We start from the raw sequence: 13,509 nt of genomic DNA on the forward strand, positions 1-13,509 counted from the left end.
GGAGAGTAGCAAGATGATTGGCTCACCTGAACATAGTTCTGGGGAGCTTATGGGATGGCGCGTCATCTGTCCATCAGTCCGTAAACACTTGCAACCTCTTCATTGCTGATTACTCAATTTTGTTCACACCATTAAAAAAAAAAGAGGTCTAAGAGGGTCTACTGGGGGGTTGAAGTAGATCCAGGTCTGACCCCTTTCAAAATAGGTACTTGCTTTCCTCCCTGAAACTACACACACGATACCGATGAAATTTGACGACAACCTTCATCACCTGTGATTTACCAAAGTTTGTTCACTGCATTAAAAAAGTCGGGCACGAAGGGTTGTTCCCCCCAAAATAGGTATTTGCTTGCTTTTCAGAAACTACACATACAATTCCGATGAAACTTGACCACAGCGTTCATCATTGGTTTACTTGACCACAACCTTCACCATTGACATTGGTTAAAAATACCGTGATACCGTTTAAAATACCTTTAGTATTTATTGTGTACTAAAGTGTACTTTAGTATAAAAAAGTGTAGTACACTGCTTTATTCTTCCATGTGAGCCACCTGGTGGTATTGCCCCTGCTTATCATTACACTGACTGTCTGCCTGTCTGACAGTCAAACAAATTTGAAAACGATTCCAAACAGGAAACTTAGTGTTTACAGTGACGTCATAGACACAAAGGACATGCACGAACAAGAGCGAGAATTGCTTTGCAATACGTGTTTCCTACCGATGTGATATTTTCCAAGTCCAAAAAAGCATAACTCTGTGGAAAAAAACAAAAATTGATGAAACGTCCTGAAACTCGAACTTTCTCTATAACTTTCATCATAATGAAGCCATCCATGTACCAGGTTTCAGTTCAATATGTTAAAGGGTATGGGAAAAAAAGTCTGAAAAACTACAGGTGGGACAAACAGATGGAGTTTCAATTGAATTACACTATATAAGGGTGATCACTGTATAACACAAATTGCCTTCCTGGCACTTTCAAACCCCTTCTGTGTATCAGTATTGCAACCTTGCAAAAGGCTGTTGTCAGGTTGATGCAACCGAGGTGCTCGCACGTCTGAATGGCCTTTCTATAGTTCCTTAAAATCCCCCTTCCTGAAAGCTGATTCCAATTATGCTTTTGTTGAACCTTGTATGAAATGAGTTTTCTATACCTGATATAATTCGAGGATAAATGACCGAGAATATTTTGCAGTGTGTGCCTGCAATTATCCTTCATGGTTGAACTTGGTTGAAGAAATGTTCTTCCGTTGATCATTTGATTTTGCTTTGCACAGGCCATTTGGTTATGGTAGAACATTGTTAATGTCACATTAGATCACTAAATATGGATTTAAAAAAAAATCAACTTGGAAAGAGAACGCTGTACAGACACTGCTTTCTGAGCTTATGCAGGGACAAATACCCTTGATGGTAGATACATGTATGCAAAGGTTTGTTGCAATTTTATTTGGGAATTTGGAATGTCAAAACATTAACCATCACCTATCGATGGCACTTAAGAGGGATCAATTTCTCCCTCTCCCCTTCCACCCCATGAAGGAATGGTCATGCGCCAGCAAGAACCAGTGATATCAGTATGAATTTTTAACATAGCTTCCCATCCATAAAACATTTTCCACAGTAGCATGCAAATCATGCTTTTGGCTTTTTGACCTACCCTGAGGGGACTATGGGTTTGCTTTCCGTCTGTCTGTCCCAGCTGTGGTGGTTTATTGCACTTTTCCCATATACTTTAACATATTCAACTGAAACGTGGTGCATGACTTTATTATGTTAAGTTACAGAACAAGTTTGAGTTTTGGGACACTTCATCAATTTTTCATGGGGTTATGCCCTTTTTGTTTGGAACAAGAACATTCATTCGAACCGGTCGGGACGTGTATTGCAAAGCAATTCTCTCTCTTGGTATTTTTGCTTGGTAGATGTGCTTCTTAAGTCAGCTTGGTGTTTTCTCAGGGTGTCTTGAAAAACAAGTCAGGTACTGACATTGTGGCCTCTCCGCCATAAATATTCTGCACGCCATTTGAAAATGCCCTGGCCGTGCTCTTGCTTGGCTTCGCAGAGCTTCTGCAGCAATAATGACTTTCAGCTGCTGAGTCGAGAGTCAACGTTATGAATTCCCATTTACGAATTACCATGAAGAGAGGCGATTAAATAAGTCCTTTCCAGACACTGCATTGTTCAGTTTTCAAGATCTGAGGTACATTTTTTTTTTTGTATACATAATCGAGGCTCGTGAAAGAGCTAACATTTATCACACAAACAAATCAAACAGACAAACAAACAAAGTATATAAAAAGGGGAGCGGTAGACACGATGGGGAGAGAAGGGGAAGCACATAAACACAACATTTGAGAGCAGGGACATCGGGAATGTGTGGGAGGGGGAGGGCTTGGGGGGAGGTGGCGTGGGAAGGGGGGGGGGGGGGGATGGGAGAAGTATAAGACACAAGGACACCAAGGGCTTCCAGGAAAGAAGTTGGTATTTCAAAAAAGTGGATTTGGGGTGAAATTAGCGGGGGTAGAAAAGATCAAGGTTTTGGATGGGGGAAGATAAGAGATGGTGGTGAACAGCTGTTTTAAGGACCTGGAGGGAGGAGTCGGATTGAAGAGAGTGAGGGAGTTTGTTCCAGAGGCAGGAGAAAAGAGGAATGAAGGAGTGAAGGTGAGCAGAGAGTCTTGATTTTGGCAGTTTAACCATAAGAGGGTTGCAGGCAGATCCTGTGCGACCAGTAGGAATATTTGGGGGACAGAGCCCAGAGAGAGCTGGAGGAGCAAGGCCGGAGAGGAGTCGGTAGAAGACAGAGAGACCACCAACCTGCCTGTGGTGAGTAAGTGAAAAGCCCTTGGAGGTAGCTTCATCATGGGAGATTCCAATGATTCTGAAAGAGATAGAGAGGATTTTCCAGAGAGTCGGAGAGATCATTGATGAAGACCAGAAAAAGCACAGGGCCCAGAACACTGCCATGGGGAACTCCAGCCTGAACAGGAAGGGGAGATGAGAAAATTCCATTCAGGGCCACACGTTGACTGTGATGAGAGAGGAAGTCAGCAAGCCATGTGTGGATGTTTCCATGGATACCATAGGAGGAGAGTTTGGTGAGTAGGTTGGGGGTGCCAGACCGTATCGAAGGCACAAGATGTGTCAAGGGAGACGGCTCTGATTTCCTGTTTGGTATTGAGGACCTCCATCCATTGTTGAGACTGCAGAAGCAGCATGTCCAGAGTAGAGTGACCTGGTCTGAATCCAAACTGATGATCCGAGATCAAGCCATTGGAGAAGAGGAAGGATTTAATATCTGAAGCGATGATGGATTCCATGACCTTGCTGATAATTGGGAGAAGGCTGATTGGTCTGTAGTTGCAATGATCTGTTTTGCACCTTTTTTGTGTAAAGCGGTCATTTTGGCTGATTTCCAAGCAGATGGCAGATGATCTTGAGCAAAAGAGAGGGTGAAGAGAACTGAGAGAGGATGAGATAGAGCAGCAGAGCAGGTTTTTGGGGCACGTGGGCTTATGCCGTCTGGTCCAGTTGCAGATTCAGAGTCGAGTTTGACAAAAACTTCTCCACCTTGTCAGGAGAGAAGGGCACAGAGTCCTGGAGCAGCTGGTTTCGACTGGGAAAGGTGGGTATAGAGAGAGATGGGTTTGGGACACAAGATTTTGAGGCAAACACAGAATTGAGGCATTCTGATTTTTACGTGCAGTGTCAGCTGTGTAGCCATTTGAGGTAAGGTAGGGGATGGAAGGGGAACAAACGCCACAAACAGATTTGACCAGACGCTACCAGGATTTGGAGGAGGGTGACAGGTTTGAGAGTTCAGTCTGGAGAGTGGAGAGATATTGTTTCCTGGCTCTCCTGGCTCTCCTGAGGGTAGACACAGTTGTTCTGAGCTTTGTGAAAGGAACTGAGATTACCTTCAGTTGGATTTGCGTTCCATGAGGCGAAAGCAAGTTGTTTCAGGGCAACTGCCTCACCACAAGATTCAGTGTACCATGGACGGGAGGAAGGATATGACAACTGAAGACGGGATGGGATAAATCTGTGCATGAGTGAGAGCAATTTTCTTTGGAAGAATTCCCAGGATGAATTGATGTCAGAGGCAGTAGAGATGGGAGTCCAGTCCAGATGTTTGATGGCTGCTTGCAGACCGTGCCAGTCGGCATGAGTGAAATGCCAGACTCATCGACGCTGAGGAGGCTCTCTGAGAATGGCCAGAGACATGTCCACTTCAACAAGGAAATTATCAGATGAACCGATTGGAGCAGAAGAAGAACAGCAGACATTTGCTGGGACGTTAGTCATACACAAGTCTAGAAGAGATGATACTCCATTGAGTCAGATCCAGGTCAGGAAATTGACAGATTGTGTCGGTCCCAATGAGTCGCAGAAGTCCTTTGCTGAGGTGCCATGGCTGGTGGGAGAGGTACCCACACCCAGCCCGCTGGCATGATGACAGTTGAAGTCGCCACACATGAGGAAGAGAGAGTTGGGATGAGTGGATAGAAGTTGGTCCATGTTGTCAGACAGTGAGATAAAAATGGAGTCATCACTGTTGGGTGGACGGTATAACACACATATGAACAAAAGGTGGGAGTGAAGGGGAGGCCTTAGCCAGAGGTACTCCTGGAGGTGAGGTGGAGAGAGGGCAGTGCAGGGAGAGTGAGGAAGAGAGTTTTTGATCAAGATAGCAACGCCACCTCCAGGAAAAGGCTCAGGTCTATCATACCAGAGGAGGGAGTAACTGGGGAGAGATATTGAGGAATCGCAGACAGATGAATTTGCATTGGGGACAGAGACAGATGTCTCTGATTCTTCAATATCTCTCCCCAGTTACTCCCTCCTCTGGTATGATAGACCTGAGCCTCGTCCTGGTGGTGGGATTGCTTGAAGGATTGATTGCTTGAAGGAGGAAAGTTTCTGTTAAAGTGGATCTGAGGAAGAAGGCAAAAGGTCGAAGGAGTATGATGAAAACTAGAATTGGAAGATATTGGCTGGAAAGTGTTGAGATATGAAGGAAGGAGAGAAAAACGGGTGGGGCGAAACATGTGGTCGTGGTTGGGGGAGGGGAGGCACGAGGAGAGAAGGAAATTATTATCGAGATATTTTTTTGAGTTTTATTTTTTTGAATTAAGACTTTCAACAAAGAGTAAGATGTTCGGGGAAAGTATGGTGTGAAAAGACAGACAAAGAAAAAAGCAATACAGTGAGAGAACGAAAGTAAATAGACAAACAACCGCCGAGGAGACAGGGAAGCCTCAAGGGACCAGGCCCCAAATGCGGCACAAACAAACGACTATTACACACAGGTATGCACGATTTACAACAGAAATCTTACTAGAAACACAAAGTAGAGTAGACACATACACAGTAAAATAAACAGTACAGTTTTGACAAAAACACAAACGGGAAAAAAACTTAACTTTGACGTGGAGAGCTTGGAAGAACACTACCTTGCCGGCAGAACCGGAAGCGGAAGTCCAATGATGTGAGATGAGATTAGATGATTTAGATAGAATTTTAAGCATTCTGAATTTGCATTGGGGACAATCTACAAATTGTGCATATTCATGGAGTACAGTTAAATAAAACTGCCATTGACATACACTGCTGTGCAAAAGTCTTAGACATTTTGAATCTTTATACTTTGTATAAGGAAAATAAAAATTTATGTTCAATACACCATTATAAAAAAGAAAATGTTTTTGAAATAACCAGATTTATATGCAGTATACCTTGAGAGAAACAAATAGTGAGTAAGTCCACCCTTTTCCTTCAAGCCATTGAAATTCTTCTTGGGACACTTTCCAATGATTTTGTTAAAACTTTTGTGGAATGGTGTTTCTTCCAAGACAATCTAAAGATCATTTAAATGGCTGGGATTTTTTAAAACTTTTTCTTTTTCCAAATACAGTCGTTCCATACAGCTTCAATGATATTGAGATCTCGGCTTCGAGGGAGGCATTCCGTGCACTGAAGGACTCCAGCTTCCTCCTTCCTTTGCAAAGACGTTTTGATTATTCCAGCTCGGTATTTTGGATCATCATCTTGCTGTAAGGTGAAGTTTGGACCAATAAGTCTTGCACCACTTGAGACAAATAACTGGCCAAATACAGCATTGGTGTATCAGGAGGAACCCAAATACACAAAGATGGAGTCATCAGGAGGTTTCGGATGCTACTCCTCTACTCTCAAACACATCCAAGCACAGACAGTTGAACCCCACTAAACTACCTGCACGATTCATATTCACTCCTCTGCATACAAAGAAAAAGAAAGATGAAAGGACAAGAAGACAATGTGCGCGTGTACACACCCATGCACACCCTCAAGCACATGCACACGCACACACATATGTACCATCATATAACACAGCAAGGAGGTTTAGAGGCAGAACAAAAGGGATGTAAGAGAGGTTGTTATGGAACTACCTACTACTGAAGAAGGGCATACTTGAAAATTGCAAAATACGAAGAACTAAATTGTCCACCACCTGGATAGACTAAAAGAAAGCTTCCGACAGTGTCCCACATTTGTGGTTGATAAATGCATGCAAATATACAAAATCAATCCCCAAATAATCAAACTTATTGAGAAAGCAATGGAGCTCTGGAATACCACATTGATATTACAGCACTCAGACAGAAATATCGAAATACCAGATGTGAAGATACGGTGTGGGATCTTCCAGTGAGACAATCTTTCCCCCCTTCTGTTTTGTCTGGCTCTGGACCCACTAAGTAACCTCATCAATTAACTAGGACACGGATACACCCTGACAACTAACAACAACCAATAGACAAATAAATAGGAAAGGTGACACACCTACTATACATGGATGAGTTAAAGCTCTTCTTGCCACATGACCAAAAATTGACAGGGCAACTAAAACTAGTAAAACAGCTTTCCAAGGACATTCAAATGGAATTTGGACTAGACAAGTGCACCAAGTGCACCTTTGTACAACGTAGACCAACACAGACAACATAATAATTGACCTTGAAACAACAATACGTGCACGAGCGACGAGAAAACGAAGCATCATACAAATACCTCAGAGTAGAAGCGAGCCACCAAATATGTCACAAAAAAATGCGCAAAACAATCGCCAAAGAATACTTGCGTAGAACGAAACTGATCCTGAAAACATACCCTCCACAAGAAACAAAATCAATGCCATAAACCATCTCGCAGTACAAGTGTTCCAATATCGCTGCGGAATAATAAACTGGCACCAATCAGAAATCAACAAGTTAGATGTCAAAGCAAGAAAACTCCTTGCCATCCACAAAATTGTTTTACAAAAAACCAGTGCATCCCGAGAATGTACCTGCCGAGACAAGAGGGAGGGAGCGGCCTGATGGAACTCAACCAGGTACACAGAGCGACGAGTGTTGGACTAGCTAAGTATGTGAAATGCTCAACAGATTATTATCGGATGCAATTTGTAAACACACATGATCACAACAAACCTGAAAAAGTATCCTAATTCACCTTGCAAATAATTTCCAAAACAGGTGTGAATGGAAGATGCTGCACAGGAAAATGAAACGGCAACAAATACAGTCCCAACAATTGCAAAAAAGACAAAATAAATATCTAAAAAGAAATGTCAAGAAATATACACCAACAACTGGGAGAATAACAAAAGAGCAGGAAAATACAAAAAATAATTGTACAAATTGGGGATAGACAAAGAATGCTCTTTGGAATGGCCAAGAAGAGGTCAGCTCAACTGGGACGGTGAACAAATCACAACAAATGCCCAAGATCAAAGACACTACACCAATAGATTTAAAAAGATGGCGGGACTGAGCCAGACAGACAAGTGTAGATTCTGCAAGACAGAAACAGGAAGTACTAGTCACCTGCTCTTGGGATGCAAAAAACTATTATCAGAACAACTTTACACACAACGGCACAACAAAGTATGCAAAGTGATTAATTGGCATATCTGCAAAAAAATTAACATCCCAGTACCATAAAACTCATAGAAACACGAACCATGGGCAATCATTGAAAATGAGGACGTTATGCTCACGTACGACCTGATGATTCCATCGAGCATGAACATAGAAAACAAAGCATTGTGTCCGGATATTGTACTTTGGAACAAAAAGGAAAAGACAGCATTGATGATTGAGATATCAGTACCCAGCGATTTCGGCCGAAACAACACAGAAATGAGGAAAATGACCAAATGCCACAACCTCAAAAATGAGGTCAAGAGATCTTGGAAGCTCAAGAGCATCAAAATTGTATCGGTGATAATTGGAGCATCAGGAATGATGAAGAAGAATCTCACTGAGATTAAAAAAACCATCCCCGGTAATATCACCACAAATGAACTGCAACTGGAGGCAATCCGGGGTTCGGTGACAATCCTGAAACATGGTGACAATCCTTGGAACAAAACTCTGAAAACGTTGAACAACTTGGTCTATGAACCGTGATCCCTAACCAAAGCGGACGTGGATACTTTGGGTCTTGGGAGGACTCCATTCCACCTCCTGAGACCCACAAATGGAGATAACAACCAACAACAAAACACAAGACAACACAACACTACACAACACAACACCCCTTCTCCCCCATCTATTCATTATCCATATGCCTGGTGTTAGCCAGTTCGGGTGCTGGCTTGGGATCTCGGGTACCGAGTTTAAATCTCGGTCGGTCGTTGAATTAACACCAGGTGGGTTGATTCAGTCTGACATCCTTCTGAGGTCGGCAAAATGAGTACCGGGTTACTGGGGTGAATTAACCATTTGAGTGTCCTGCGTAGGAGTCACTCCTCAACCAGGGTTGTGCCCAATAGTCGAGAAACTACTTCGACAGCGATATGCATCTGATGATGCGGGAGTGGACATCATCATTCATTGTCCATACATATCTTACTAATCCTTACCTTGTCATCACAGAAAGTACGCAGGAATCCACCAGCGCACAAATCAATACACGGGCCCTTTATGTATAATATAGTTCCTGTTCCTGTAAACACTAATGATGCATTTCCAGTTGATGAATTGATTAATTCAATAAGTTAAAAATATTTAAATTTTATTGATTTAAAATTCTTTCACACAACGTCCAATGCAACAGGAACCTCTTGACATGAAAACCAACCAAACTTAAACAAGAGATTACAATGATGTCTAAAAAAACATTCTCACATGACCTAATCAAACTATTTGGACAATAATCCCTTTCCAACATAATGCAATACCTCTTCTTAGCACGAAGGACAAAACAAGTTCAGATACATTGAAAGTACACCTTCCCCATGCCAAATATATAAAGAAGATATCCTCCGGCGCCCAGCGATGCCGTCGTGCAGCACATGGAGACGGTATTGGGAGGATGAGGTGTACAATAATTGATTGATTAATTGCGTAATTATAATAAATAATTATCGTTAAATAATTAATTTATTATTCAATTGGCTAATAGCATGCCTAAACCACTAGTGTTTCATCTGAAGCTGTAACTTTGGCTATAAAGGATATTTTTGATTTATTAATTAATTAATTGATTAATTATTTATTGATTAATTAAGAAAACAATTTTAAAAAATTCCAATTAACTAATTATTTAATTAATTTTCTAAAAGTTACAGCTTTGGGTGAAAGACTGGTGTTTTAGGTATGCTATGAGCCAATAATTGTTTGAGAAATTAATTATTTCACGATTATTATTTATTTTAATTGCACAATTAATCAATCAATTATTGCACACTTCTCCCTCACAATAACGTCTCAATGTGCTGCACGGTGGCATCGCTGGGCGCCTAAGGCGCCCTGGCAATGCTGCATGCTATACTGAAGGATATGTTATTTATTTATTTGGCATGGTGTTGGTGTACTTTGGAATGTATCTGTGTTTGTTACCTTCACCAGAGGAGAGGGTATTGCATTTGAGTCAGTTTGTTTGTTTGTCCGCACAGAATAAATATGATTTTCTCTGCAACCATTTGTCCGATTGACAGGAAATTTCCACCATAGATGCACCTCCACCGGAAAAAATTTTTTAATGATAATTATGACGTCATAGGTCACGTGGTATGGGCGCCATCTTCGAAAAATCGAAAAACTTTGCACCTCTATCTCTGAAAGTGCTGCATAGAAAAAATTTGAGACATGGCTCATTGTAAAGAACTCTTCATGGGGAATAACATATGTTAATGATGATGTCAAAGGTGCCTGCAATATGACGTCATAATTTGACAAATACAAAACTTCATCCGATCGAGATTAAATTTATTGAGCATCATCTTGGGATAAATTGGTGCGGGGGGGGGGGGGGGGGGGGGGATGATGACGTCATCGCTCGTGGTTCGGCCGCAATATTTGTTTTAACACAAAAGCCTTAAAAACCACGAAAAACACGTCCTGGCGAAGGTTTGCAATCTATGATTGCTCTTTCTTGTTTTCTTGTTGTACTCCGCTCCTTTCCTATGCCATCTCCAGGCGCTGCATAACGTCATTGCCAGACACCAAAGGGGGCTCGGCAATGACGCGCGCTGAAAGGGAGTACTCAGTTTTCACTCCGGTTGTTTTCTTGTTTGTTTTCTTGTCTGTTTTCTTGTTTGTTTGTTTGTCTGGTGACATCTCAGCCATCCTTTGAGCTAGGAAGCTGAAGTTTTGGCACAATGGTGAGCAAGTGCTTTGGCAAAACGGTATTTTTTTGTTTTTTGATTAATTAATTGATCAATTACTTAATTATTATCGATTAATTAAGAACTTATTTATTTCCTTTCTCTTCTGGCCATTATCTCAAGCACCTTTTGAGTTAGGAAGCTGATATTTGGACATGACAATGACCAAGTGATTTGACTGTAAAGGATATTTTTGATTTATTGATTAATCAATTAATCAATTAATTATTTAATTATTTGATGAATGACTTCGTTTTTTTTAAGTTACAGATTCAGATGAAACTGTGGTGGCTTAGGTATTCTATTAGCCAGTTGATTAATTATTGAATTACTTTATGATTATTATTTATTTATTTTCATTATTAATCATTTATTTATTTTCTTTCTCATCTGGACAATATCTCAGGCACCTTTTGAGCTAGGAAGCTGATATTTGGACACGATGGTGACCAAGTGATGTGGCTATAAAGGATATTTTTGATTTATTGATTAATCGATTGATTAATTATTTATTGATTAATCAATTAATTATTTAATTTTTTTATTAATGACTTATTTCATTAATTTTTAAAATGATACATCTTTGGATGAAGCACTAGTGGTTTAGGTATGCTATTAGCCAATTGATTAAGAAAATATTTTATGATCATCATTGATTGATTTTAATTATGTAATTAACCAATCAGTTATTGTACACCTCTCCCACCCAATACAGTCTCTATGAGCTGCTCGGTGGTATTGCCAGGCGCCTAAGGTGCCCCGGCAATGCCGCGCTGAACGATATTTATTTACTTGGCATGGGGCAGTGTAATTTGAATGTATCTGTACTTGTTTGTTTCTTTGTTTCTCTGTATATCTCAGCCATCATTTGAGCTGGGAAGCTGAAATTTTGGCACACAAGTTGAGCAGGTGCTTTGGCAAAAATGGTATTTTAATTTTTTTTTTTTTTAACCAATTAATTGATTCTTTCCTTAATTATTATCGATTTATTAAGTACTTATTTTATTTCTCATCTGCACAATATCTCAGATAGCTTTTGAGCTAGGAAGGTGATATTTGGATACGACAGTGACCAAGTGATTTGGCTGTAAAGTGTATTTTTCAATTTTTTGATTTACTGATTAATTAATTAATTATTCGATTAATTACTTTGTTAATTTTCAAAAAGCTCTATATTCAGAAGAAACAGTGGTGGTTTAGGTATACTACTAGCCAATTGATTTAATAAATTAGTTGTTTTATGATTATTATTTATTTATGGCGATATCACGCGCTGAAGTGTATGTTATTTATTTATTTGGCATTGGGGTGGTGTACTTTGAATGTATCTCTACTTATTCTGATTAGGTGTCATTATGCAGCTTCTATCCTTCCATTTAATTATACTCTTCAACTACAATACTTGCATTGCTCATTCCAAATGCTATCCTGTTTTGATGTCATTTGTGTGAATTTTGGCTTCTTTGTCTTTTCTTGATAAAAAGGAATGGGGCTTTTCTTGATAGCCAGCTTCCTTTGCCATTTAAACATTTTTCTTCAATGCATGCAATGGCACATTCAAATCCACAGTGAAAATCCTGAACTTAGTCCACAGTAATTGAACATTGTGTAAAATTCCCACATATGTTTAATATGCTAAATTTTGAATGTGATCATAGCTCAAAGGTGAAACAAAATACGTCTTTCCTACCTCTAACTTAGCTTTATCGCTTGTTTGTTTTTCTATGCCTCCGCAGCCGAAGGCATTGTTTTTGTGTTGTCTGCCCAGCTGTGCACTTGTCTCTGCGGGCCGAGGAGACTTTCATTGCTGCGATAACTTGTGAACCGCTAAAGGGATTTTGACCAAATTTGGGAAAAGTATTGTAACGGTGAACCATGGGGTGGACACAAGGTTAAATCCTCCACCAGGACGAACAGAGAGAGGGAGAGAGAGAGGGAGAGGGAGAGGGAGAGGGAGAGGGAGAGGGAGAGGGGGAGGGAGAGGGTGACACAGAGAGAGGGAGAGAGCTGTGTTGCTGTCATGTTGTAAGAAATGACTAACCTTGGATGTGCAACCAGATTTGACTTTGTGATTCGTCATGACATTTGATGCTTGGCATTTTGTTGCTTGGAAAATCTATCATCCTGTGAGCCACCTGCCATGTTTTCAAAGGCCCTTGGTGGAAAGAATGATCATAATTGCGAGAGATTTTGATTGTGCCTTCCTTTCCCACAGGAAGTCCTTGGTCCGAGCAGCTATATCACAGACAGGCCCGACATCTGTGTTCCCATTGCTACTGCGGCTGCTTGATCAGGCCGAAAACTCTCAGGATGAAGCAGTCGGTACAGGTGGTGCTTTGGGCCCAAAGGTGCTGCGCTGTTTTTCCAGCTGGCTCCTGCTGGACATCCCTTTGTCCGAGTGCGAAGCCCTCGTCATGGCTTCATTCCATGCCCTGCGTCAGCCGGAACTGTTTGAGATGGCGTCAGATGCCCTGGTGCATGCTATATCTCAACCTGATGCTCACCGGTATGTTTTTCCAAACTTGAGTGTGATTGATGCAACATAATCATTTCCTTTTGCAAACATAAATAAATACATAAATCAAACCAAAAAATACTGATGTTAACTCCTTGTTCAGGATGAGTCACACTGCATGTGTTTATTATTAGCCCATCCGCGCAGCAGGAAAGTGTGTGTGTGTGTGTGTGTGTGTGTGTGTGTGTGTGTGTGTGTGTGTGTGTGTGTGTGTGTGTGTGTGTGTGTGTGTGTGTGTGTGTGTGTGTGTGTGTGTGTGTGTGTGTGTGTGTGTGTGTGTGTGTGTGTGTGTGTGTTTTATTTGTAATATGTCACACACAATAGACTATACA

General features: G+C 41.0%; 1 protein-coding gene across 3 annotated transcripts in view; it reads left to right on the plus strand.

Moving 5' to 3' along the window:
- Window positions 1–13,509, plus strand: part of IPO13 (importin 13) — a 308,248-nt gene that overhangs the window by 25,002 nt on the left and 269,737 nt on the right. For all 3 annotated transcript variants that reach the window (XM_068112643.2, XM_068112650.2, XM_068112659.2), the window contains exon 4: window positions 12,878–13,168. In XM_068112643.2, coding sequence (XP_067968744.1) covers window positions 12,878–13,168 — 291 coding nt within the window. The remainder of the gene's footprint in view (window positions 1–12,877; window positions 13,169–13,509) is intronic.

The sequence above is a fragment of the Myxine glutinosa genome, chromosome 1 (assembly GCF_964187855.1).
Source record: "Myxine glutinosa chromosome 1, kmMyxGlut1.1, whole genome shotgun sequence".
Lineage (NCBI taxonomy): Eukaryota > Metazoa > Chordata > Myxini > Myxiniformes > Myxinidae > Myxine > Myxine glutinosa.